The sequence below is a fragment of the Eutrigla gurnardus genome (genome assembly GCF_963514095.1).
Source record: "Eutrigla gurnardus genome assembly, chromosome: 13".
Taxonomy (NCBI): Eukaryota; Metazoa; Chordata; class Actinopteri; order Perciformes; family Triglidae; genus Eutrigla; species Eutrigla gurnardus.
The window spans coordinates 5,210,086-5,236,894 of NC_139936.1; the positions used below are offsets into that span (position 1 = coordinate 5,210,086).

A 26,809-nucleotide genomic window follows, 5' to 3' on the forward strand; every position below is an offset into this window, starting at 1 on the left:
CTGTTAGCTTGTAAAAGGAAGTAGCTTGTTGCTCACTTGTCCCTGCTTCGTGTTCTTCCTCATCGGAAATCGAGTTTTCGTCACTTTAGAGGCTTGAAACATACAAAACGAAGCCAGCCTTCTATGGATTGTTGTGCTTTGAAGTCCCAGTCGGCAAGTCTGGCGGATCAAGGTCAGATTTTTAATGTTTCCAACTCTCACGCTCCTCCCCCACGACCACCGAGCTCCTCCCCCATGACCACCGAGCTCCTCCCCCTCGACTTTGTGCCCTTTGAAATCCCTTAGATCACGCCACCTTTGAAACGCGGGTCCGATGTTGACTCTGGTTTTATCACGGGCACCGTCGCCATCTTTCTCTTTTTCCTTCTTTTCCACCGGTGTTTTCTTCTCCTTGGTTGTTTTGGACCTCCTCGTTTCGGTTTTTAACGAGGAATTGGAAGCTTGTTGCTACTTCCCTCCGCCTCCCCCCTGTGATAGTGGAACGACCCGAGGGGGGAGGGGCTCTGTCGGTGCATGAACACAGCCCTGCGTGCTGATTGGACAGGATGATCCGGGCGCTGTTGATTTTTGCAAAACAAACAGGCTCTACGTGCACGTAGAGGCGCGCTTTTTTTTCTAAAACCGGATGATTTATGTTGTTCTATCGGAGCGTAGTGTCGGCTTCGGTGAATATGTAATTTAGAGAAGATTTCCAATCCAGTTAATTATAACCACACTTAACAGCATATACAGCATTACTGCATTTTTAATGCAGTCCAGTTTGTTCCCCTTAGATGAGATGGAAGAGGAACAGGAGGAGGTCCTGCTGTTATTAATGATTTATATATCCATGGTTCACCATCTACCGTCTATAAAACTACTATGTGGTTGCGGCACTCGTGTAAATGTGGAAATATAAAACAATCGGCAGCTGATTAATCCAACCGTTTCATAATCAAATATCCTGCAGGTTGATTGAATCCATTTCTATATTCCGACCCACGGTTATTTACGAGGCTGCTGTGGGAACCTGAATGCAGCGTTTTGTAAACCTCTCCTCCCCAGGCCTGCTAGTTACACGCTGAGAGACCACACACAGTCCTACAGTCGATGGATAGACCGACACACACATGCACATTGCACTCACTCATTTCCTGTTATTATCACTTACACATCGCCTCCAAATGATTCCGCAGTTTGGTTTTGCCCGCCTGCCTCTTCTCCCCCAGCTCCCACTCTGCTACTATACGATAATGCCGACCCAGTGTATTAAAAGCCGAGCGTGCGCAGCCGTGCAAGAGCCATCACGCTTTAGTGTGCCTATAAATTGCCGAAGTGATCACTGCTTGGCAGACTCTAAGCTTCCCGTGCTCTCTCGTTGCTCTAAACAATTTGTTTTATGACTGGAAATTCACTCCTCTCCTGCTCTCCTCGGGGCCGGCAGCAACAAAAAAAAAAGGAACGAATGCACTTGCACACGGAGAGCAACCGTGCACTTCACTTGCTTGCATCCTCATGCATATGCATATCCTTGTACTTTAAAACGTGATCTAGGACACAGACGCATGCATATCTGGCTCCGCCCCCCGTGTGTCCTGGGACCCAGCTGCGTTCGGAGAACACACACACACACACACACACACACACACACACACTGCCCTTCTGTGTGAGAACAGCTGTCTGCAAAGTCATTGGGCCTCACACACAAATGTGGACGACGGGCACGCAGCACAGTTTTCCACGCAAGAGCTGAGGCGCTCTCTATTGTCAGCAAATAATTGAGAGGTGGGGAGGGGGAGGAGGGATTTCACGGTGTTCGGGCAAGTTGGTGCAGCGTTGAAACTCTGCAGCCATCGCCTTCCATAATGACATCAGCGGGTTGGCACCTCAGCTGTGGCACACAGGAGCGTTTTGCCATGGAGTGTGAATATGTGCGTAGGTAGACCTGGCACTGAGCAGAACTTGGGGCCTCTTTGTAGCCGGCCTCGCTGTCGTAAATAGAAGGCGAACGCCACCCAGTTCCTCCCCCCCTCCCCCCTCCCTCCCCCCTGTCTGACCAGTACCAAACCAGTTCCCGTCACTGTTGTGGTGCCCGGGCTCCGCCAGCAGCAGCTGGAGTCCGAGACACTGGAGACGTTGTTGGGTGAATTGGATCATTGTTTCTGAGTGTTTTTTTGGGATTGCTGTCTGTTTTCTGTTTCCTGATATGTGTGCACGTAATGTGTGTGTGTCTGTGGTTGTGATGGTGTGCATGTGTTGTGTGTTACTGTACTATCATATTCTATCATACTCTATCTCACTCTCCCAATGCTCTACTTGCTCTATTCTCATTTTTCATTTCCCTCTCATAGAAAAACCTTCTCACAGCTAATTTACCATTGATTTTCTCTCTCTCTCTATCGCTCTCTCTCTCTCTCTCTCTCCATTTATCTCATTTACTCTTTCTTGCACTCTCAACCGCTCCCTCCAACCTTCACTGGAGTCGCGTTCTTGGCTGTGGGAGGAGGAGGAGGAGGAGGAGGAGGAGGAGGAGGAGGAGGGAGCACGAGGGGGAAAGTAGCGGAAGAGGGTGGAGAGGAAGGCGAGGCACATAGTTGTGGCCGGCTAATTGAAAGCCAGCAGTTTGGTCAGCAGAGTCCGTATGGGAGTGGTCAGGAATTTCCAATTCTCTGTTATGTTTGTGTGAGAATGGAGACAGAGAGCACATTTGTGTCGGCAGTGACCATGACGACTGACTGATTGTTCATGTGACTGTGTGTGTGTGTGTGTGTGTGTGTGTGTGTGTGTGTGTTTTCAGTCCTGCTTGTTGTTATTCTCCACTGTTGTTCTATTGCTCTCTTTTCTTTTTTCCAACAACGTCCTTTACTCTTTCTGTCCAACTCTCTATTGTGTTGAGCCAATCAGCGGTGGCGTCACGTCTGTTCAAATAGGAAAGAACTTCAGAGTCAGCAAAAGGAGAAAAGGTGACTGGGTTTTATAGTATAGTTAGTAACCGGAGGATGCCCCGCTCCATGCTCTCTGTGAGGCTGCAGCACTGTTCTGTCCCAAACGCTGACTCCAGCAGGCTAACATGCTTTGCACATTTGTCTTATGTTTTGCACATTTTATTTGCAATAGGACTACAGACCTGTTTGGTTGCATATGACTGACCCATATAACGAAGCCGCCATCCTCAGAGAAAATCTGCTTTCTATTTTCAGCTTGAATATTATTTATGAGTCGTTTTTTAAATGTAAACACAATCCAGTAATAGCTCCTCCTCCTCCTCCCTTCTTTCCTCCCCAGGCCGTTTGAATTACCGCGGTCCTACTGTACAGAGCACACCGAGTTGTTCGCCGCTGTGTTTACTGCTAATATGTGTGTTAAATCTATTCCCGCGGACTTCCCCCCCTGTGTTGTAACTGCAGCCGTCTGGTCTGGGAAGGGATCGTGGTCAGAGGTCAAGGGTCAGCGCTCTGAACAGGAAAGCCTGCTCATGCAGAACAACGCATCGTAAACAAACCATTACACACCATCTGCAGCGGCGTCAAATCCTCCAGAGCGGCGTGTGTGTGTGTGTGTGTGTGTTGGTGTCACACCCACAGACACAGTGAGGATCAACACACACACACACACACACACACACACACACACACACACACACAGGGACAGAGAGGTGACGGAGGAAGTGACCATCTGGTCTCTACCGAGGCATCAAATTACCTGCTGAAAGGTCACATGGGCATTATGTGTGTCACACTGTGATGCTTCCGAAATATATTGTTGTTTGAAGCAAATACTTCTTCCTCTTGCTCTTATTATGGCAGTTTTTTTTTGTTATCCCTTGACATTTTCATCTGCAGCATTTTATATACACATTTGTTGCCTTGCTCGAGGACACTTCAGCATTAGGACTGGCATCCAGCAGCCCTGAGACTAACTAAACCCACCCAGCCGGATTCATGCTTGAGACCGAACGCCTCGACGAGTCCAGTAACGTTTGAGTATGAGCTAACAGTGTGCTGTCAGAACTCTCTTTCCAAGTTAATTGCCAGCCAGTAATTAAGAAGTTGTCTGTCTTTAGCCATTAGTGCAACTGTCAAGTTTTTAGAGTCTTTTTTTTTTTGCCTCTCAGAAAAAGACACTAGCTCTCCCAATTATTTCCACATCTGCTCATTTACCAAGACTTTCTGCTTCGTTACCTCGGCAGCAGGAATCCTCGTATAGACCTCCCCTCGCCTGTCTCCTCATTTCCTGATGAACACCTTCCCTTTGCCAACACTTTGTTTTCCTCATTATTGTTGACTTACTGTTGTAAGTGCAGCACCTTCATCTTCCTCCTCCCCTCCTCCTCCTCCTCCCTGCTCGTCTCTTCACATTCAACCCATTCTCTTTCATTCTCCCTCTCCTGTTCTTATCTCTCTTTTTTTCTGCCTCTCACACTCCACCCAGACCTTCCGCCCTGTCAACCCTCATCTCCTCCTTTCTTTCTCTCTTTTCCCCAACTCTCCCCCCCTTGTCTTCTTCGACAGCACCTCCTCCCCTCTGTGGTGCTGCTTGATACCCAACATACACCGCATCCCCGTTGCCCAGCCACCCTTCCTTCACCCGCTATCTGCCTCCTACCCACTGGTCTAACACCTGCCACTCACACTGTGTGAGAGAATCGCTGTGACCGTGTTGGGTTGTATTTATGTTGTATTTATGTTGTATTCATGTGTGCCTGTGAGCATTTGTGAAACAAAAAAGAAAGAAAACAAGTTTATAATCCACAGACATGTGCCCTGCTTCTTGTTGCTGCTTGTTTGATGTGTTACTCACGCCGTCTGTGAGCGTTTGTGCCCGTTAGGCCGACATACAGCCGGCCGCGTGGATTAGAGTTAGATCTAGGCTGCTGCTCTTCTATTCTGAGATCCCCACAAGGAGAAGCTTGTTAATTTAGCTGCTATAAATAAGGGACCCCCTCCTAGCGGGTCACTCTAAGACCCACAGCATGAAACTGGACTGTGGTGACAGCTCCTTTACTCTGTGTGTGTGTGTGTGTGTGTGTGTGTGTTGGCCTGCTAGCCTCCGGCTCAGTGGTGCATGGAGCATGGTTTGTGCTGCTGCCATTGACAAGGACATTTGGGCACTGCCTGAGTATTTTTCTCTTTCTTCATCCTCCCTTCTTTGTTTATGTTTATCACTTACAACTAATAGTTTTTTTTTCTGACCAAATAACACAAAAGGTGGTGTGTTCAAATTGTTTATTTTGTCCAAAGTCAGATTTTATTGCTATCAACTGAAATATAAAACATCTTGACATTTGAGAAGCCGTTTTCTACAAATGTAAGATACTTGATGACGTGATCAATGTAAAGCTTTGCTTCAGTGATTATCAAACTCATTGATTCATCAAAATATTGTTTCAGGACTGAATTTTGTCTTTTATCATGAAGGACCTGGTAAGGATTCTGCAAATTGAAAGTTTCAAACCGTTATTGTGATACTGGTGCACCTATTGCTCTCTTTTAACACTATGTATGAGCTAAGTATTCACTGCATAAACATAAAAAAACATAAATGCAGGCTTGAATGTGCATTTCCCCCTCCTTTCCTTTCCTCCCATTCTCAGTGGTAAATACATATTTTCTCTCCAAAAACACTTGATTGAATGAAAGCCAACTCAATCAAACAATAACCTCTCTTCAAAAAAAACAAACACTTGACCTGTAAAATTGAATTCTCATGTGTTCGTACTGTTGTGCTGTAATTTGGTCTCCTTTCTTTTCGCAGCAAAGAGTTCTGTAATTGCTTTTCACTCAGTGAAAGTGTTCATTTAATGGCTTATTTTGCAGCTACATTGTGTTCGACAACCGCATTTAACACGCCTCGAGACTGATCATTATCATTATAAGTACACTCAATCAAGCTCTTGTTTGGTTGAATAAGTCTGTGTTTCTGAGGAGATATTCCCCATCCATCCCCCTTTTAAAGTAACACCACGTTGTTGCAGCCAGTGATACCGGGATCACCCAGACTGTTACTCAGTGTTTTGGTGGTTTGGTTGAGAGACAGAATAGTTGTGTGATGTCTCATGTGTGATTTACAGCTGTTAGTGTAGCGTTCACCACCGTGCACAGCAAGCGTGGTTTCATCCAAAGGAAGCAAGTTTTTTTCCGAGACTGCGGTTAATCAGAAACCGCTGAAAAAGCTTGTCTTGGAAAGCGAGAATCTGCATCCAAATGTGGACTTTTCATGTCCAAGGTGCATTCTTTCCTCTCCCACAGTGCCTCTGTTGAACAAAGTGTGGGGACTGGTGCTAACACAGAGGCAGGTAGGAGGGAGAAAGCGGGTGTGGAGAGGGAGAAGAAAAGAAAAGCCGATTTGAGGACGGTGAACTGGAACGGATGGAGTGTGAGGGGGAAAGGGGGGAAGAAAATGAGCAGTGGAAGTATAAAAGCCTAAATCAAAGGAATAAAAAATTCATATGAATCTGGCAGAGAGAGAGAAGGAAGGAGGGAGAGGCGATAAATGAGAAATAACGGGGTTCATGAGGAGAAAGTGGATTTATCAGGCCGGGAGAAGGTTGGGAAAGGGCTAAAGCAGCATTGGAGCTCATTCAGGGGGGAGAGTGCATGCTTGTTAACATTTGACTGAAGTGGATGAGAACACATTCATTTGAAACAAAAAGTAACCAACATGTTTTTGCTTTAATTTGTTTCAAGCATTTTTTACTAAAGACGACCTAATGTACCTTATTGGTTTGAAGCCATTCGTGTTCAAAAGCACGATTCAAATGTGTTTCAGCTTGGAAGAAGAGCGCTCAAGGTCAACCTGGCTTTGCGTTCGCTGGGTCTCTCTTTGTTCCTGGGTCCCTTTGTGCTCTCTCATCCCTCTCACCTCATATGTTGCTTATTCCCCTCCCTGTCTACTGATTGAAGTCCATGCGTACAGTGAGTTTGCAGTGCTGACGGAGTGAAGAGGGGCTTAGGGATTTGTTTAAACTCTGGACAGCATCACCCGAGGCGGAGGGACCTTTACTGTCTGCATGTGTGTGTGAGTGTGTGTGTGTTTGGGCTCATGCATAAGTGTATATTTTGCCTCCGATAAGCCAGGTCAAATTTAGTTTTTCCTTTGAGCTGCTTGAAGAAAGGGACTATGTGTACATTTGTGTGTCTGGGATCTCTCATAGGGGCTGCAGACGTTTGACAGCTTCATTCTTTATTCTCTCATTTTGAGATGTGCCGCTCCCTCTGTGCGCGCGTGTGTGTGTGTGTGTGTGTGTGTGTGTGTGTGTGTGTTGTGAATAAGTTTGCACTAAATGATTCAGCATCTATGTGTGTTCCCAGCGGGGGGGGGGGGGGGGGGGGCTCGCCGGTAAGAGGGCAAAAGGCCATGTGTTTGAATATTGTCCATGCCACCACTCTCACGCACACAAACACACACACACACACCACTGAACACAGACTCCTAAGTGCTTTCAGAGACGCACCTCACTAATGGATCCACAAGAGACCTGTAATCTACTGCAGACTCACCCTGCAGATGTCTTCTTCCTTTCTCCCCTTCTTGAATAAAAGTTGACCCTCTCCGTGTTGCTATCTGTTAGAGAACTTAATAACACATTCCTTCATTTGCCAAATTTTCAAATGTGTCATTATCCATCATTAAAGACTTATTTCCCTTACACTCACGACCTTTTCCCTCTCCATCCCTCGTCCTTGCAGGACAGCGACATCCAGAAGAAGATCGACCATGAGATCCGGATGCGCGACGGGGCCTGCAAGCTGCTGGCCGCCTGCTCCCAGAAGGACCAGGCGCTGGAGGCGGCGAAGAGCCTGCAGACCTGCAGCACTCGCATCATGGCCTACATGTCCGAACTGCAGAGGATGAAGGAGGCTCAGGTCATGCAGAAGGTCACGCGGAGGTCGTCGGACGCGGGGCCGATGGACGACAGACTCCCGTGCAAAGGAAAAGTGGCCATCTCGGGCAAGTAGAAGGCTTTTATAGAAGCACAACTGCATTTATTTATTGTTGGAGACCTGCACTGTATAAGGGAGGTTGTGTCTGTGTGAGAGTGTTAGGATTTAATGCAGAGCTGCTCCTGTCAGGCTGGGCAGATGCTGCCCATTGCAAAAGTCAGATGGATGATTATAGAGCTCCACTGTTTGTAATGCTGACGCACTGCAGAGAGAGGATTCTCACCAGGGACACCGAGACAACAGGGTTTCTTTACCAAGTCGGTCTTGTTTTGTTTGCTTTGAGAACACGATGAGAAGGTAAAAAAATACATATTAATGAGTTGTGTGGGAGCGTGTGCGTGTGTGTGTGTGTGTGTGTGTGTGTGTGTGTGTGTTGGTGGGTGGAGGTTCATGGGGGCCAATGCGGCTTGTCTGGTACCCAGCTGGAGAGCATACCACACACACACACACACACACACACACAGTAATTAGCTGTGAATACTGTAGCCAGTGACTGAAAGCAGCATTGGGTAGGGAGACTGCACGTTCAGATATACACAGTCAGGGTGATTAACATTTTTGTGGTCTAATCCCTTGTCTGTTGTCGTTACAGATCTCCGTATCCCTCTCATGTGGAAAGACACGGAGTACTTCAAGAACAAAGGAGGTGAGGAGCCTCCTCCGTATGTGTGCAAAGAAGTTTTCTGATGGCGTATTAATGATTCACGCCTGCAGGATTTATTAATGATTTGCTCCGGAGGGAAACGCCATGCTGCTTCACACGCGGCTTAATAAAATATGCCCAATGTGTGCGAAGGATCCGTATACTCACAGGGGCGAGTTTTTGGTATTCCTCGTGACTAAAAATCTCAGTTTCATCTATTTTTTAAAATCGTACAGTTTCTCATGCGGAATCCGTAGCACAGTTCCTGGAACTGATTACCACAATCTGTTGCAGCTTTTCCAGACATCTCTCTGTATTTTCCAGGAAGTGATTTTTCTAGACATGAGAAACCACTGGCAGGGACGACCTCATCCAATGTTGAGTCCTGCTGGCTCTGCCTCTTGGCTGCCGAGGAGCAGCAGCACACAGGTGCCGAACTGGGTCATTATTAGTGGAGCGTTTGAAAACAAATTAAGTTGCTTGTGCAATAAAAGGAACTCCCTTTCTTTTTGTCCTGTGGGACATTACCGAGTACCATTTGGTATATTTAAACGGCAGAATTCAGTGGTGCGTTTGAAGACATAACACTGATCATCTTGAGAGTGACTATTTGCTGTCCCGCCTCCTCTTGATAGAGTCGATGTGGGTTAACCCCTGAGCAGTCATTATAACGAGTCTCAATGCTCATTCTCTCCCTTGGCAACTTGAATGGAATTAATCTGCATGGCCCGCGCATATAAATGAACTCAAGAGACAGGTAGTCGACTCTTAACAAAGCTTAATGAGGCTGTTAGTCAAGGTCGTTAAGCACACGGAGACATAAACGCAGCCCAGGAGGTGAGGAGGAGTGGAAAGCATGCTCCTCCTGTCACTTGTCCAATCACATTTGAAGCCGAGCGTTGAGCTCATACTCGGAGTGATGAGCGTGAATATTAAGCGTCGGTGTGCCGTATGCAGGGAGACGGCGGCGCACCTTTCCGTCAGCCTTTTTCAGTTGCAACCTTGAATTCTAAGAAGCGGCAAAATAAATGACTCCTGGTTGTGCTAGCAGTAGAAGAATAAAAAACACCCATTTAAAGAAAGATAGCAGACCACCAGGGGCCACATTATTTATATTACAACTATAGGCCCCCTTTTCACTGCAGGTGTAATTCATAACACTAATTACGGCCCTGTTCCATTTAGATGGGCCGGGGTCCAGGTATTGGACACGCTGGCTCAATGGAAAGGCTGTGACACTATAACGGGTCCATAATTAATGAAATCAATTACACCTGCCAGCACTCCGCTGTTAATTATCAAAATGGCTGCAGTGAAAAGGGGCCCATTATACACAAGGTACTATTTCTCACATACACGTGTGACTGTTATTGTGAATATGTGTTTTCATAATCATTACCTCATAAAAATGCATGCCCAGAGGGGAGCAAGGGCTTCTTTATAATACAAGTCAAGTGATGGAGACAACACAACACCATTGTGCTTCAGTTTCAACCACAAAAACAAGCAAACAATGCATCATGGGAATTCTTTAGCTATATAGATGGCTTTTGTGAAACAGCAGCAGAATTGCTTGTCAGGCAGGGGAGGAGCAGCTGATCTTTCTTTAACCTTTGACTCCTCGAGGTCATATTCCCTCACGCTAACGTTAAAACAGTTACTTTCATCTTGGAGGTGATGCCCTTTCGGAAAACGGAAAATGAGTTTTCCAGGTGATGCAATTGAATGAAAGCTGTCGAAATGTCACATAAATGCGTCGTTTCACCTTTTTTTTTTTTTTTTTTCTCTTTTGTTCTGCCGCTCCACTTGGTCCTTTGCAGAGCTTCATCGGTGCGCCGTGTTCTGCCTGCTGCAGCTGGGAGGAGAAATCTTCGACACAGACATGGTGATAGTGGACCGGACGCTCACCGATATCTGCTTTGACAACACCATCGTATTGTGAGTCATCCATCTGCCACATAAACGCATAAAACTCTCCAAAAAACCCCACTGATATGTATATGTATATGTATGATTTCCCAGTAATGAAGCCAGCCCGGGTTTCGAGCTGCGTGTCGAGCTGTACAGCTGCTGCTCAGAGGACGACTACTCAGCAGGGAGCACGCCAAGGAAACTAGCCAGCAAACTCAGCTCGTCACTGGGGCGATCGGCTGGGAAGAAGCTCCGGGCAACCATGGATCCTGGACCATGTAGTCCTGTTAGTAACGGAGGGGCGTCTCCTCTTCTGCTGCCCGTTCCCTCTGTGCCGTAAGTTTAAATTATAGCTTATTTAAATATAATTAATATAGAGGCAGAATACATTTCCATCCCGTCTCTTGTGTGTCGACAGGGGCCCAAAGTACCACCTTTTAGCTCATACCAGCCTGTCGCTGTCACACGTCCAGGACAGCTTTCGCACACATGACCTCACCATCTCAGGCAACGGTGAGTGGCAGCCTCCATCAATCTGTCTCCTCACCATCCGTCCCTCTTCTCTGCCAACTTAGCCATCTGTCTGTGTTTTTGTGCCTGTCTTTCTCGTCCCTGTCTTCCTCGCATTCTAATAATTTCCCTTTAAAACCGAGCGTGCTGTTCCCCCCTCCTCCTCCTCCTCCCCCCTCTTCCTCCCTGTTCTCACCATTGTCAAGGTCACAGTAATAAAGGCCTGTGCTAATAGGTGACTGCCGTGTGAAGCTGTAATGATGTGGGCTAACAAGGGGCCCCAGACCCCCAGACAGACAGGCCCCTAGTGTTTTATTCATTGGCCCTTCAGCTTGCTGTAAAGTTTCATTGCTGCACTTCACGGCACTTCCCTGCAGCTGCCACTCTTTTACACCCGCGTGTCTTGTTTTCCTGTTCTTCAGTGTCTCCGTGTGGATGCACATGACTATTACATGTTTGTGTGTGTGAACTGTGAATGTCGGCGTTTTTATTTATTCATGGTGTTTATTTTCCCCCCTTCCATCCGCCTCTCTCTCCCTGTAGAAGAGTGCTCGTATTGGCTGCCGCTCTACGGCAGCGTGTGTTGCCGCCTCGCAGCTCAGCCTCGATGTCTGACCCAACAGATGATGAGCGGAAGTCTGAAAGTGAAGGTAAGTTTGTAAGGTGTGTGTGTGCGGGGGAATTACTCACCTGGTTGCCCTCTCTCTCTCTCTCTCTCTCTCTCTCTCTCTCTCTCTCTCTCTCTCTCTCTCTCTCTCTCTCTCTGTCTTTGTGATTCTGATTTTCCTCTCTACCCCTGCAGCAGTTGGGAGGTGACCCTCAGAGTTCGACAAAAGTGTACGCCGTTCTTAAAGGAACAAGCCTTTTCTGCTACCACCGGCAAGAAGATGTGGAGGCTAACGTGGAGCCAGCTTTCACCATCGCCATCAACAAGGTCAGTGAAGGCACCACATGAATGGGGAGACTATGTGGAATGTAGTAAAACACTCCAGAGGTTGATCCAGCCTTACAGAGCCCATGCAGTTTTTTTCCTATAATGCCTGGAGGCATCAGCAGCATAGATGGAAAGGCACTGGGCTTGTGGATTGCTGCCAGTTTGACGGTCAAGCTTTAACTGGTTGATTCTGAGCCAGAGCAAATAAGAAATGAGCTCTTCTGTGATCTGCTAGTCAGGGTGCCCTTGAGCAAAACTGTGGTTCTGTTGCCCAGCTTTCAGATGTAACTGTACATTTTCAGCAGTGCTGGAAAAAAGAACAAAGGTGTCCAGATAAAAGGCTGTAAATATTTGAGAAATGAAATGTGTTCAGTGTGTCTTTGCAAACATAATAAGACACAGCAGTCAGCCCCCATCCAACCAGGGATCCTATTCCTCTCATCCCTCTGCTGTTTCCAGGCACCGAAAGTGAAGAACAGTCAGTCAGACAATCGGGCTCTTGATCATCTTATTTCCTGTCTGTCTGAGAGTTGATGCCCGTGGGGCTTCTCGTTCCATCCATCGTGACTCATACAGTCTTTTGTAGCCTCCGGCCCCGAAGCCAAGTCGGTTGGATTAGATCAGGCCTGTTTGATCCCTTGTCCATCAGTTGTCTCCTACAGAGGGAGGAGAAGGGAGCGCAGTGGGGCCAAATGAGTGGATGGAGCAACACTGCCATCTAGTGGCCACCAGAAAGACTAGTCTAGTCACATTTGGAGTAGTGCGAGGGTGTGGGAATTGGGAGTCTGCACCTTTTGTTGGTTAATTGCAGAAGGGAAATGGCTTGGAAGAGGACTAATTAGTGGCTTTATTAGAGAGTGCTTATTTCCAGTGGGGACTTACAATTACAATTGGCGTAATGATCACTTGTTGCAGCACATAATTTCCTTCATTCAGGAGTGCCGGCTTTCGTTCCTGATTGTAGTCATTTCGTGGCACATAATTGTGTTCTTTGTCGCTCCCGCGTTTCAGGAGACCAGAATACGTGCGGCGGAGAAAGACCCTCAAAGTAAAGTTCAGAACGTCTGTATCAGTAACCAGTACGGGGGCGAGGAGGTCACACACACCCTCACAACAGACAGCCGCGAGGACACACACCGGTGGATGGAGGCGTTTTGGCAACACTTCTACGACATGAGTGAGTGCTGGCTGTGCTTCAACACAGGAAGTGTGTGATGCATGCAGACGCGTCTAATGCATTATATACACATATACACCGCGATGACTATTTAAAGCTCCATTTCAAGGGCAAACACCGTTTGTGTATTCTGCATCTGACAGTCTGTCTCCAACACACAGGCCAATGGAAACAGTGCTGTGATGATTTAATGAAAATTGAACTGCCATCACCAAGGAAACCAACCCCTGTTGCACCAAAACAGGGCTCACTCTATCATGAAATGGGTAAGAGCTCTCCCGGGTTATATCACTATGGCTATGCCATCAAAAAAAAAAAAAAATGTTCTCCCACTTTTACCCAAAAGAATCGAGCAGAATTCAATAAAAGCAAAGACAGGGAAAGAAAGAGCTGTGCTTGCATTGCATGTGTAGCTTTAATTCCTTGGGTCCATGTGCATGACAGATGCTGTCACAATTAAATTTTCCTCTGCGATATCTCCAACTCACACTCGGCTTTACTTCTCTGTACTGTAGAATAGAATGAGTCTTATCTCTGACACGCTGACTCACTCTGTCTTCTGTTTCTCTGTTCCTCTTTGTCCTTTCCAATTATCCTTGTGTGTCCTGAATCCATCACTCCCCGGCTCTGTCCCTCTTTTACCTCCTGTATTATTTCCTCGTGTCCTCACACATTATTCATGATCAACGCCACGATTTTCATCGACTTTCACCATGAATTTTTTAACGGGCGAATTATCTTCATCCTTGAATGGATGCTTTGTTTTCTGGTTTCTTCATGGCTTAACATTAATTTCCTTAATCAACACGCATTAACCTTTTCTTTATTTCTCTCATGACCATCAAAACGCATTAAAAACCCAACTCCACCTGTTGCACACCTCCTATCCACTCCTCCCCATCTCTCTGTTGCCCCTCTCCTCCCCCCTCCCCACCGTCTGGCAGCCCCTCTTGCGACCCCCTCCTCTGAGGGTCTTCTGCTGCAGGATAACGCTGTGTCTGCTGAGATTCGCGCTCTGCTCTCGTCCTATTACAACGACAGGTGAAGTAACAGGAGTAGGGCTCCATGTAAATGACGGTAGTCGTCAAAGTGATTACTGCAAATCCACGATCAGGATCTTTACAATGCATTCATTGCTAGACATGTATTTTATTCCTTTTCTCAAATTAACATCATGTCTTGAACTGCAAATGTGTGTCTAAATCTATCCGTCCTTCCAGTGAGATCAAAATAATCATTACTAATCCTTGCCTTAAGAATTAAAAATAATAACAAACAACCGGATTACCAGTTCATGCTCCAAATGGTAAGAACTTCCAGCCTTAAAAACCAGGCTCACGCCCAGTATAGTAATGACACTTATCGCCTCTCTCCCGTAGTTATTGAGTCATCCGATGACCTCAGCAGCACTGTGTCGGACATCCTGGCTCGGAGGATGCAGGAGCTGGAGCTCCGCAGCCAGCTGGGCACCTCCCCCACCTGGATGTCTGTGTTTGAGGAGAACAACCCCAAGAGCGCTGGCCGCCCCCGTCCCTGTACTTCTCGCCTCTCTGGCCACAGCCCCTGCACCCCCCACCGACTGCCCCGGAGCCCCGCGAGCCCTCACCGCTGCCCACAGCTGAGTCTGCTGTCCTCGGATGCAAGCCTGACCTCAGACAGCGACAGCCACTGCAGCACCAGTCCCTGCTGTCACCGCCATGGCTGGCCCGAGCCCTCTTCAAACTTCTCCCTCTTGTCATCGTCCCCTTCCCGCCCGAGGCCACGCACGCTGTCGCTGGACGCCAAGCTCAGCACCCTTCGAGGGAGGGGCTACGGAGGAGGGGGGACCCTCCAGTGCCCCTGCCAGCCTCCTGCCTCCTCGCTGCTCACCCCGCTCCCCGTCTCCTCCCGCTCACCTCGGTCCCAGCGCAGCACGCAGACCACGCTCTCCTGCTCCAGCTCCACTTCCAGCAACAGCTCCAGCAACAGCGAGGGCAGCCACAGCCTGGAGTCGTCTGAGGGAGCCCCCTTCTCAAGGCCCTCCCCGGCTCGACGCAGCCTCAGGAACCTCAGGGCCAGACTTGATCCTCGCAACTGGCTCCAAAGTCAGGTGTGAACTCGTCCTGGCCGACGGACATTCAACGTGGCCTAAAGGCAAAAGTGCTCATTAAACCGCGGTTTAACTGGCTTGACATATATGTGAACCGACCTCAGGCAGCCTGCTAGGCCACATGCACAGCCCTGGGGAGCATAAGCTGCCTCTACTGCCTCCTGGTGGAGGATGGATCATGAAAGAGCCTCCCTGGGGGCAAGCTGGAATGTCTAACACAAAGGAGAGGTGACAATCACTTAGAGGAGACTCTGCACTTTGCTGGGCTGCCACAGTTTTGAAGCCGGTCCAAAAACGAAATGGGAGGTACTCTGCTTGCTTTGAGGAATGACCGTGGCCGTGCTGCTTGGGAGAAAGTGATGCTACGACACACCGTCTGTCCTTGGACTCTCATTCTCAGACTAGAAAAAAAGGTTTTTTGTTCGTCTTCTGCTTCAGCCACTCAAACGGTGTCTCGCAATCATCTCTATTAATGCACTAGCAGTATTTTTGACTGGATGTCTCCGATCTGTGTTTTATAAATAAAGGTTTGCAGTGTTTATGCTATGAACGCCGGTGAGCATGTGGCAGGAGGAACAGGAGCATATAATCAGTCAGAAATGTTATAAACTGTTACGTGTGCAGGGAAGAGTCGCTGTCTGACGTCTGTACTGTGATATCTACTTCATCTAATTATTCATACAGATCCTCGTGGTTCTCCGAAAAATGACTATGCATCATTTTGTTTTATTGCATGATTTGACTTAAACATGTTGAACTACTTGAGATCATTTCAACAATGAATCTGGTGAAAAGCTTAACTTTTTATGCAAGTGCTCATACATACTGTACTGGTTATTACTGTGATCTCTTCAGGGTCAAATCTGTGCTCTGGTCTTAACTTTCACTCATTTAGATGCACACTTTTGACAGGCTGTTGTCAGGAGAAGGCAACAAATCCTACATTAGTAGAAGAAACCCTAGAATAAGCTGAGAGTAACCAAATGTTATGTATTATTTAAAACCCAAGCCATTCTCATCATTCTGCTACACTGTAGTATTGCGGGGTTTCCTCTAAGAATCCCAGTTCCTCATTATGGAATATCCGAGAAAATGTGAAACATGCAACAATCAAATATTATGCAACACAGAAACATTACCTAGAGATAATTATATGGTGGCTGAGTGCTCGCATGTCAACCATGAGGTCACGATGGTTCATTTACACTGCCATGTCACTATTTAATTATGTAAGTTAATGTCATTTTGAGAACAATCATCTAACTCAAATCTTTTAGGAGAGTCTGTGTCTCCATTAGTGCAGTAAAACCTCTTCTTCTCCATCTTTATTGTTCACTGTGGGTTTTTTTGCTTTTGTAACAGTTTCCCTCTTGGGGCTCAGAACTCAGACAAAACATGTTGACTAAGAATTAAAACTGTCCTGAAAAGCATTTCTTACTGTCAATTAATTTTTAACAAATAAACCTCCTCTTTTGTCTTCTGTTACATTATTGAGTTTGTTACGAATGCAGCTATATCGATAACTGATGGTCATGATGTTAACGGACAGATCTTTTAACGGTTATGTATAGGTAACATTGAATGTTATAACCTTGCAAGAGTTCCCCGTGTCGGCAGGCTTCGCGTTCTGCATGTACGCCCGTCCTCGAAGGCGAACATAAAATGGGAAATGTGGAAATGTCATGTTTAAATAATATAACATTAATTATAATAAATGTTTTATCAAATTCACGACGGATTCTTTCTTCACGCGTCCACATCGTTCTTGTCTATGAAATGTTATAGAGCAATAATCCTGTATACTTAAATAATGGTTGAATACATCCAGTTCTTTTATTTACACTATAGCACAGAATCTAAGAATTGTAACTGTTTAAATTCTTCATAGTAGACTAGAAGAGTCGGCTCAGGGAAACTTTCCTTTTCCTCCACGTACTCTTTTCTCCTGCAGAGGGAGAGCTCTCTGTTGGATCAGTTAAGTACTTAAAGTGCTCTGAGTATACGATGGATCATATTCTTTCCAGCCCTGTTCCTCTCTTTCTGCCTCCAGCAACTAAATCCCAGAGGAGAACCCATCTAGTGTGAACGACTGAAGATCACATACGCCTGATGTGTCTGTCTTGTCGACGCATCAAGAAAGGCAGGTAGAACAGAGGCTTTATTGTCAATGTTTCCACACCAAAGCCCTGGATAAGTCAATATTACAAAGCACTGTTACAAACGTAGGAGGTAGTCGACACTGAGTCTTCACTGAGCATTGTGAAATGCATAGAGAAACACTATGGCCATACTGACTCTGCTTTCTGTTTGCATTGCAGAGGTGTACCTTTGTTGTGCTATTGTGATTTTATAATTGCTTAAAGTATAAAACAAAATCCTACATAGACATATTCAATGCAATAAATACATATTAGTATAGAACAGAATCACATTATAAATACTTTATATATCGTAGTCTTCAGATAATGCTGATTATTGACTTATGTAACCCAATCGGGGCATTTTAGACAAAGTTTGGCAATGTTATGATTTCTGTTGGATTACATAAGTGAATGAACAATGTAACATCAAGTTATAGATAAACAAAGGGTGTCTCCCTCCCCCTTCATCTTCATGAACATCTCTCTCTGTGCACTTGTGCTTCCTCCAGCGCCGTCATCCCCTCTCACTAGCAGACGCACCGTGGGTTGAATGCCCGCAGCGCCACCCCGGCCAGAGTCCCCCAGGCGAACGTGGAGAACTTTGCAGGGCACGTTCCGGCTCTGCTGATGTACGAGGAGGCGATCCGGTGGAGCCGCTTCGCACCAAAGGTGTTGTAATGTCCAGGGAGGACCTGGTCAACCTGTTCAATGGAGGGAACATTTTTAGAAATGAAGAACGGCACATGCTCCAAGAATCTCTAAATCACCAGTTGTGGCACATGCATCAAATTCTGGTAAAGCTGATTTCCATGGAAATGACTTGAATTATCTTTTCCATTTTTAACATACACCTCTAATCTAGCTTGTGCATGAAAGCTAAACCAATCTGACCCAAGACAGTGGAACTATGAGCTGAAATGTTTCAGTGTTACCTGTTCACTGTCCACGAGCCCCACCAGGCGCTCACAGCTGCTGATGTAGTCACTGACGCGGCTGTAGGGCAGCCAGTCGATCATGGCGCCGTCGTACACCACGTCGCCACTGAAGAGCATCTTATTGTCGCGGTCGTGGAGGCAGATGCTGCCCCGCGAGTGGCCGGGCATGTGGAGCACCGTCAGCTGTCTGTCGCCCAGGTTGATGACATCACCTGGAGAGAGAGAGAGAGAGGGAGAGAGATGTAGTTCACATGCAAAGGCAACAGAAGTTGTAGCTTCGAGTCCATATGAATTACATCCCCAGGCTTGAATCCAGAATAAACCCTCTGTTCCTCAGAGGGGCTGGAATGGAGCCAGGGTCAGATTTGTGTCACCTCATATCAGCATGATGGGCAGAGTCCAGGACATTCGGTTTATCATTGATTTGGTCCGGCCCAGGAATGAGTCACACAGTGTGGCAGAAGGGTGAAAGTTAAACAACAAGCAATAAGATATTCCAACTGCACTGCAGCAGTAGGGCCCGATACAGCAGAACACGTCGGTGCATCGACTGATGGTGCAGTAATTACACTCTGCAAGAATACTCAAGACACAAACGGGCAACGTTTTGGTCCAGATGATGATGTCAACCACAAATGTAAAATCCTTTGTGATATAGACGTATTAATGCTCTGTGACGTACTTTCTATAAGCCCATCTCTGTCTTCTTCTTCTTCCTTTGTAGGAAGTAACAGATTCATCAGCATACTGACTTAAATAGAGCTGCTCTTCAAAGCAGCTGCCAACAACAATAACAATGTATTTCTTCTTTTTTGCATATTTTCACAAACTATAATAGTTTGCTTTGAGTGGCAAAGTAGACAATGAGCTGCCAGTGTTGTGTAATAATACGTTTACACTGTAAGAGCTACACTTGAAGTCATATTGCACCTGCCTAACATCCTGTGTAACATAAGCTTTTTGCACCTGATGATGTCATTTGTACACCTCAAACTGTGCAGGAATGTGTGTGCATTCATTTAGCAAGTCATCGCTGGTCTTCCGCCAGATCCATTGTGCGGTGAAACCCTCCCGTGGGCAGACTCAGGAGTGTGTGCAGAGCCTAATGGGTAAAGTACCGAGTCCAGCCCGCACCCATTAAATATCTAATGGTGTCGGACATGACGCGCACCCCTCGGTGACCCGGTCCTCTCCTACCTACCCTCCTGCAGGATGTGTGTGGGCTGCACAGCCTTCACTTTGTAGTGCCTTGCCCTCCATCCCGGACTGGGAGCCTCGACTATCTCTCTGTCGCTGAGCCAGGTGGCCGTCTCGAAGTTGTCCCCGTTGGCCAAGGCATCGACCTCGGCGCTGTGGACGCCCACCTGTTGGAACTGGTGGAGCCCGCCCGAGTGGTCGAAATGGGCGTGGGTGGCGATGGCCAGCAGCGGGTTCTTCCTCTGCGGGTCCTCGCCCAGCAGCCCCTTGCCGTCGATGTAGTCCGGTAGGCTCCTCAGACCCAGACCGGTGTCGATCACCACGTCCTGGTGCGAGCCGCGCAGCAGCCAGATGTTGGCCCGGTTCTCGGACTGGTAGAAGCGCTCCTGGATCCAGAAGAGTCCGTCTCCGAGCGACTTGTGGGCGTACCAGTCGGCCGCAGACATCCCCGCTCATGCAACCCGTCGAAGTTAAGCTGCTTGCGGGCGTCGAGCCGTCGGCTGATTTGATCCGCGGCGGAGGTTCGGCGTAGCTAGCTAGAGGTGATATGTTTTCATTGAGGTGAATGTGATGGTGGCCGCTGACACACCCTTGTCGGAGGAGAGGCTGCTCATTGGGCGAGCCGCGGAGTGACGACAACAAAAAGCGCGCCACTCCATTGGCTGTAGACAAACCACGCCCTTTCCGCGTCACGTGGGAGGGGGGCGGGGAGAGTTAGAGCCACATTTACGCATTCTGCTGAGTGTGTAGGAGTCCACGCCGGTCCCAGCACAGCCGTACAAAGCTCCATTTAGCTTCATCTGTTTCTGTCCCAGCGAGTCCGTTTAAGCGCCGAATAACAGATACAACCGAGAAGCTGAATGTTTGTGACAAGTGAACTCGAAAAGTGAAAACATGGAGGCTAAAAGGCTTAAATGCCAGTGAATAGCATTGAAGTACGTCTCCACATGAGGAGCAATTCACTAACAGTTCCATAGTGAGTATAACAACTTATCGTGTGTGTGGATGAGTCTCTGGATGTTGACCAGCGGTTCCTAGCAGGCTAGGTCCGGCAGAAATGCTTGGAAAGCTGCGGTACACGAACTTGTGTGTGCACGTGTTTGACCGTGAAGTTGACTGAGAACATGTGGACTCTGTGCTGCAGGTACTACGGGGACGGCGTGCAGCTATGGCAGGCAAGGGTCGTGGAGTAGCCGCCTTCACCTTCAACATCGAGGCTCTGGGCATCGGCAGGGGCAGCATGCCAGACGCCAGGGTGGGGCCCACTCCGCTGTTTCCAGTAAGTACCGAACACTCTCACACACACACACACACTCACATGCACGTACACACACACATGCATACATCCCAGGATGACACATCACTTTGCAGAATATTCAATGCACCTGTTAACACTCTGATTTATGGCACAACGTTTCAGGGATGGAGGAGTATTTGCTGACATATATGCATATTTGATTACAAAAGTAGACAACATGTAGGCTCCATTCAGATTTTTTTAATTAATTTTTTAAATACAAGCTATGAAAAAAATGTTCTATTTCGATTTGCATAAATAAAATGTATACAAGACTATGCATAATTGTAATGGCAACAGATAAACTATCAGTTGCTCTCGGGTGCTTCTGTTATTTTCAGCATGATGCAGCAAGTAGTCTGCCCCATGGGGCAGTAAAGACTTCTTTATTAACTCCACTTCCTCATACTTTCTGTGCAGTTCTCCTCTTGCATTCAAGTGCATTACAAACAGTGTGATTACATTTTGCACACAAGCCCATACAGGATGTGCACTGGTTGTTGTTTTTTTGTTTGCGTGCGTACAATATAATATCACCCCATCATTTGTTTGTTTTTCAAGTTAGGTTAACCTTTGTGTATGACAACAAGAGGTTGTACACGTCGCAAAGTGTTGCAGCATTACTTGGCAGGCTGGAATCCAGCTTGGGCTGCATTTAATTTTCCTGACATCATCTTTTTCCCGGGCCTCCTCCAGAACACAGACTTCAAGCCACTGCCGCTGAAAGCCGGCGAGGACGAGGACTACATGCTGGCCTTAAAACAGGAGATGAGGGGAACAATGCAACGGCTGCCACACAATATCAAGCCTATATCCAATAAAGCAGGTGAGGAGGAGATGGAGTAGTGCATTAGAAACCTGAAATCTGATAGAAATGCTACGACAAGACAATTGGCGGCTATGAGAGAAGATAATGCAGCACTTAGGTACTGAGACATTTCATTAGGGTCATATCTGGGAAAGGGAGAGAGAAGCATATCTTTTGCTAAATATTGAGTTTCAGCTGCTACCTTATCTAGCAGGTTTAATATCATTTGTTTGGTCAGGCCTGATAGGGACTTCCCTTCTTCAGCTACGAGCCAAATATTACAGTTTTCAGAATGTCTTGTCCTAAATGTTCTCAGATGCATAATTTAATTGCTTTGTATTTACAAAATAATGTGGTAACACTTACGTTTTCAAAATTGGCTTGAGACTTGATGGATCGTTTCTAAAACGTTGGTTTCTGGGACTAATAAAAGTGTGTTATGGAGCCAACAGTTACTGACTGAAGTGATTCAAACTATGATTTACAGTTGTGGTTAAGAATCAGGAGTAGCGCCCAGTGCTTTACGTTCATACATGCACGGTTCTGATAAACTGTTGAATGTGTTGTGTCGGTGAATTGAGCAGAACGTTTCTTTTTGTTGACATGAAACAGAAGTGGAGCGATACACGGAGAGATACCTGAAGCAGAGACAGATTGAAGATATGGATTGGACACCAGGTACTTGCATAACATACTGTCATGATTACAGAAAACTGAAGAAAACAGAGAAATAATGGAAAAACTATTCATGATATTTTAGACTGGAACCTCCTCCCAAAAGAGTTGATGCCCCAAAAGAAAAAACCTCCTCCTAAAACGGGTATTATCATGATCTTAAAGCCATTATTTATGACGATTCCATTTGATAGCTATAAGAATAAAAGACGAAATGCTTCAATCCAACAGCCACAAAGAAGAAAACTGTGAAGATATCACGCAAAGCAGCGGAGGAGGTGCTGAATAAGTTAGACGTAAGCTTTTTATTCACCAATTGGTTCCGTTTTCAACTTCATTTTCTCTTTAATTCTGAATGAATTCCTCACTCATGAAGGTGTCAAGTTGTATAATGCATGTATAAGCTCAGGTTGTGTGTGTATATGTACTTAACAAGCACAATGTATGTCCTTCTGAGCTAGTAAATGTTAATAATTAAAAAAATGTCTGATATTTCAGGAACTAGCAAAGAAAGATGACGGGAACGCTGAAAAATCAGATGAGGAGACTGAAAAGAAAAAGAACGCGGAGGAGGAAGACATTGAAGAAGAATATGAAGAAGAGGATATTGAAGAGGTTAGATTACAAATCACAACCTGAAATCTTTATTGGCAAATTTAATGTGCTGGATATGTAATATTTAACTTACTCTTCTTTTGTCTCTCGGTAGGAAAACGACTACATTGACAGCTATTTTGACAATGGCGAAGATTTTGCTGCAGACAGTGATGGAGAGGGGGAAGCAACATACTGAGACAGTGTGACTGTAAACAATCATGTAATTGTTTCTATTGGTTAATTACTGTAGATACGTTGGTAATCCTGTTTAACAGTGATAGTTTTGTTTTGCTTTATCTTGTGTGATTTGCAAGTTTTCCTTTTTAAAGACTTATGTAAATAAGAAATGCCAAACTATGTGCACACTGGCAATAATTTATTCAAAATAGATGTATTTATTTTCCAGCCCGTGGCACAGTTCCACAGGTTGAAAGGCACATACTGTCACCAACATGTAATGCTTTTTTTCATAAAGTATCAAGTGAACACTGATAAAATAAAAGGGCTATGTAACAAAGTCTAAAATCTCACAAAATTACAAATATGAGTCATTTTGGGAATAATGTGCATTTCCCACGTTCCTCACCATGCTCTGAAAAAACGAAGCTAAAGGAAAGAAACATTCAAGCATCTTTCATGGAAATGAACTGGTACCTCCCAATACTGATAAAGTAAGTATCTTAATAATAGTCTTGAAATAAATTAATTCTCTATTCAACTCTATGGTAGAAATTATACTTTCACAACATAATGTTGGAATATACACTTTTTCTAACATGGCAAAAAAAAAAAAAAATGCCGATTAAGGAAGATTCTTTTTCGTCGTTGAATAAAGGTAAATAGTTTAGTGTTATTCTCTGTCTCAGTATGCTTTTGTACTCGTAACTTACTGACAATGCAGCAGCATAGATAACAAAAAAATCCCCCCAATTCTATTTAATTGAATTATTACACATAACTCAAAAGGTATCATTTCAAACAATTCAGCAAAGCATAACATTTGATTTTAGCCCATTGACACACAATGTTGTTCAAAAGCATATACATGTTAATGGACAAAAATGACCACCCTTATATCTAGTCTCTTGAACATACAAAAATGACCGTTTTCACTATAAAAGGTAGTGTCCCCGTTGTCAAAGTCTATAACAATTACTTAACAATGGGAACATCCACCCAGTTTTATTAGGACTGAGACAGCATCAAAATTGTATGTAAAGTTATAATCCCTTGTTATGTTTTCTCATGCCCTCCATTTTCACTGTCCGCTGCTTTGTCCACACGTCCCTGTGGGTCTCCATTAACCACATCTCCAGCCTGGTGTCCGGGTCTAGCCCCTGCATGGTCAGCTTCTCCACTAGGAACGTCTACATTATTGCCATGGAGATGTCCATGAGGTCTGTCGCCAGAAGCTTGTGTAGGACCGCCATGATGGCTAACGTCAGTTTTCACAAGAACCTCATAGTACAGCAGATAAAACACAGGTGTGACGATGCCAACAACCAGCATGATGGCCACAGCCGTCCACCATCTCATGCCCCAGTCTGCCCCGTAATAAGGGTCCTTTCTCTGCACGGGTTTATACTCCACTTCTCCTAGTAGTGGTTGCTGTTGCTGTAGCATTAAGGAGGACACCACCTCATTCAGGCTGCTCCGAGACGGACCTGTGGATTTCACCAGTCGCTCGATGTCCTTGTCCTTCTCCAGGAGGAATCCTTCTACGCTGTCAGTGGAAGAGCAAGAGTCTGTGGAGGACTCGGTGGGGAGGGAGGTAACTGATGAGAGCTGGGGGACGCGTCTGGCACCTGAGGGGGAGGCAGGTTTGAGAGGTCCGGTGCTGTGAGTCTCGGTGAGGACACTAAAGCGCCTCACAGGAATCTTGACTGACCGCAGGGCAAAGAAGTCCTGCTCCGTCAAGAGGTTGTTGGCACGCTTTATATCAGCCACCTAGGAAACACACAAGATGAATTTATGATGCTGCTTTATAGACACAAATTAATTGCTACATTTACTTTGTTCTGAATATTCTGAATTACCAGTAGATCATTAAAACACTCCACCTCTCATTTACATGAATTAAAATACATTGTTTGAATTTTGGTTAGATAATATAATGAATTTTAACATTTGTTACAGCTGAATTAGAAAAATGGATGCACCCAACAAGATTTACCGGACTAGCCTGTTAGCTGATCTATAAATAATGACAATAATTGTTAGCTGCAGCTCTAATTGCATATAGCTGGCAGTGTGTGTGATTATGTGTTATGCATGAAGAAAGAAGATAGTCTACTTCAACAAGGAAGTGGAGTTGAGTGAGTACTCTCCTAGAATATGATACGCAGACATACATCAGGACATACGTACCGAGCAATGGTACTGCAGGGAAATGCCATTAAGGGTGTCACCCTCCTGGATATCTCTGGTCAGGTAGATAATGTCGTCCATCCTCTCTCTGGAGGTGCTCCGTCGTAACCGTTCTCTACCACGCGGTCGCAGCTCGTTGCTCTCCCCATCCTCCTCCGATAGGTCATTCTCCGAGCCGTTGTTTCCAAACAGATAGGCATGACCGCTATTGGTAGGCTGCACCATGGTGGCTGACTGGAACCCATAGTGCTGGCTTATACTGGACATTTTCCCTATACTGTACTGGGAGGAGCAGAGACAGTCTTGAGTAACAGATACCGGCAAGGTGTGCTTTGCCCTGAAGGAAGATAACAAGGACAACTTGCCTGCACCAAATATGGTGCTTAATAAAGCAGACTAAATGCTAGGTTAATAAGGTGTATAACTTAGAATACGTGAGGGCAAGCACACTTGTGCTGCTGACTTAAGCCATACATACAGGTGCAAGGGGGAAAGGAACTATCACGTTGTACCATTACAGCTGTAAATGTCATCCCACCGTTTCAAATTAATTTACAAATATAGTCAACTATATCAAAATACTGTGAATGAGAGCTCGTCTATATAAACTTTAAAACACCATCAAAACCATGTAGTTTCTCTGAAACCTCCAATCTAGCAGTGAAGTTCACTTACACTTTCTGACGTTGATCAGCCTGTTAATTAATAAGAGCCTCAAGTCCATCTCAGACAGTCCTGGGCTTTCGAGTCACAGTTAAAACTAGATAAGATTAGGACTTTTCCAGTTGATAAGTGACGTAACAGTTAAATTCTGGAGATGTCAATGGTGTTTTTGCAAACACGGTTCCTTCGTTAAGCATTACGACCATGGACACAATCTGTGATATCTGGTCAAATTACGTTACTTCGGTATTCTCTTGTCACGGTTGTGATGCAACAGTGAGCTAAACAGATTTAATTCCAGATAGCCACTTTAAACGTTAGCTAATGTTAGCTAAATTACCAGCTAGCAATCTTAAGGTGTTGACGATGTACACATACGACCAGCTTCTTTATCAAGCACGCAGTGGTGCGATTAACGAGCTTAACTTGTAGGAGTTACTGTGATTACGTTTACATCTTAGCAACTATTTAACTCGGCAACTTGCAATGAAACAGCATAGCTACTGCTCCACCTCCACCTCAGTCTCTCATTCCACAAAAAAATCCAGTCGATATTAATAGAAATTACTTAATAACTTAAGGAACATGTCTTGTTTAGCCACAAAATCCCCTTGTACTAATAAGAGTGAGATCTAAGAGAACTAAGAACCATCTACCCTTGCTAGGCTAGTGCTAACTAGCTTCCACCTATCTTGTATGACTAGAAGCGTTCGTACATAGTTATCAGCCAGCTGTCACGTATAAAGAATAGTATATTTTGGGGGAACTCGACAACAACAACCGTTACCTGAAAATGTGATCAGTTGAGCTAGATAATATCCATACTTCCACGGGATTATCTTCGTTCTCACCTTGCCTTTGCTCTGTTTCCCTACCTGCTAGCTACCGTTGAATCGCTACCTCTCAAGCCACGTCAACAGAATGTTTACGTAATGACGTAACC

The 26,809-nt window shown here is 45.7% G+C and overlaps 4 protein-coding genes across 7 annotated transcripts in view; 2 read left to right on the forward strand and 2 right to left on the reverse strand.

Annotated features, from left to right (window-relative positions):
* Nucleotides 1-16,917, forward strand: part of rtkna (rhotekin a) — a 52,662-nt gene extending 35,745 nt beyond the window's left edge. For all 3 annotated transcript variants that reach the window (XM_084025761.1, XM_084025762.1, XM_084025763.1), the window contains exons 2-11: nucleotides 7,668-7,929; nucleotides 8,515-8,568; nucleotides 10,386-10,503; nucleotides 10,588-10,812; nucleotides 10,895-10,989; nucleotides 11,530-11,636; nucleotides 11,789-11,920; nucleotides 12,932-13,097; nucleotides 13,259-13,363; nucleotides 14,477-16,917. In XM_084025761.1, coding sequence (XP_083881887.1) covers nucleotides 7,668-7,929; nucleotides 8,515-8,568; nucleotides 10,386-10,503; nucleotides 10,588-10,812; nucleotides 10,895-10,989; nucleotides 11,530-11,636; nucleotides 11,789-11,920; nucleotides 12,932-13,097; nucleotides 13,259-13,363; nucleotides 14,477-15,192 — 1,980 coding nt within the window. In that variant the 3' untranslated portion in view covers nucleotides 15,193-16,917. The remainder of the gene's footprint in view (nucleotides 1-7,667; nucleotides 7,930-8,514; nucleotides 8,569-10,385; nucleotides 10,504-10,587; nucleotides 10,813-10,894; nucleotides 10,990-11,529; nucleotides 11,637-11,788; nucleotides 11,921-12,931; nucleotides 13,098-13,258; nucleotides 13,364-14,476) is intronic.
* A 410-nt stretch (nucleotides 16,918-17,327) lies between these two features.
* Nucleotides 17,328-20,023, reverse strand: mblac2 (metallo-beta-lactamase domain containing 2). The gene is made up of 3 exons (XM_084024381.1): nucleotides 19,464-20,023; nucleotides 18,260-18,474; nucleotides 17,328-18,028 (listed from the first exon to the last, which is right to left on the reverse strand). The coding sequence occupies exons 1-3, from the start codon at nucleotides 19,903-19,905 to the stop codon at nucleotides 17,855-17,857; spliced, it is 831 nt and encodes a 276-aa protein (XP_083880507.1). The 5' UTR covers nucleotides 19,906-20,023; the 3' UTR covers nucleotides 17,328-17,854.
* A 181-nt stretch (nucleotides 20,024-20,204) lies between these two features.
* polr3g (polymerase (RNA) III (DNA directed) polypeptide G) lies at nucleotides 20,205-23,093 on the forward strand. The gene is made up of 8 exons (XM_084025571.1): nucleotides 20,205-20,435; nucleotides 20,604-20,738; nucleotides 21,453-21,582; nucleotides 22,177-22,242; nucleotides 22,325-22,384; nucleotides 22,471-22,535; nucleotides 22,738-22,854; nucleotides 22,949-23,093. The coding sequence occupies exons 2-8, from the start codon at nucleotides 20,628-20,630 to the stop codon at nucleotides 23,030-23,032; spliced, it is 633 nt and encodes a 210-aa protein (XP_083881697.1). The 5' UTR covers nucleotides 20,205-20,435; nucleotides 20,604-20,627; the 3' UTR covers nucleotides 23,033-23,093.
* A 967-nt stretch (nucleotides 23,094-24,060) lies between these two features.
* Nucleotides 24,061-26,809, reverse strand: lysmd3 (LysM, putative peptidoglycan-binding, domain containing 3). Of its 2 annotated transcripts, none has more exons than XM_084025562.1 (3): nucleotides 26,654-26,809; nucleotides 25,204-25,485; nucleotides 24,061-24,783 (listed from the first exon to the last, which is right to left on the reverse strand). In XM_084025562.1, the coding sequence occupies exons 2-3, from the start codon at nucleotides 25,468-25,470 to the stop codon at nucleotides 24,070-24,072; spliced, it is 981 nt and encodes a 326-aa protein (XP_083881688.1). In that variant the 5' UTR covers nucleotides 25,471-25,485; nucleotides 26,654-26,809; the 3' UTR covers nucleotides 24,061-24,069. The 2 variants fall into 2 exon arrangements, with proteins under 2 accessions (XP_083881688.1, XP_083881689.1); XM_084025563.1 differs by having other exon boundaries at nucleotides 25,204-25,480; nucleotides 26,654-26,777.

Excerpts from the sequence above, each read along its gene's own strand:
- mblac2 (XM_084024381.1), bottom strand. The coding sequence starts at position 19,905 with ATGTCTGCGGCCGACTGGTACGCCCACAAGTCGCTCGGAGACGGACTC. Across the intron at positions 18,475-19,463 it reads CACACACATCCTGCAGGAGG|GTGATGTCATCAACCTGGGC; the intron begins GTAGGTAGGAGA and ends CTCTCTCTCCAG. Across the intron at positions 18,029-18,259 it reads GGCTCGTGGACAGTGAACAG|GTTGACCAGGTCCTCCCTGG; the intron begins GTAACACTGAAA and ends TCCATTGAACAG.
- lysmd3 (XM_084025562.1), bottom strand. The coding sequence starts at position 25,470 with ATGTCCAGTATAAGCCAGCACTATGGGTTCCAGTCAGCCACCATGGTG. Across the intron at positions 24,784-25,203 it reads CCCTGCAGTACCATTGCTCG|GTGGCTGATATAAAGCGTGC; the intron begins GTACGTATGTCC and ends TGTGTTTCCTAG.
- polr3g (XM_084025571.1), top strand. The coding sequence starts at position 20,628 with ATGGCAGGCAAGGGTCGTGGAGTAGCCGCCTTCACCTTCAACATCGAG. Across the intron at positions 21,583-22,176 it reads GCCTATATCCAATAAAGCAG|AAGTGGAGCGATACACGGAG; the intron begins GTGAGGAGGAGA and ends GACATGAAACAG. Across the intron at positions 22,243-22,324 it reads AGATATGGATTGGACACCAG|ACTGGAACCTCCTCCCAAAA; the intron begins GTACTTGCATAA and ends ATGATATTTTAG.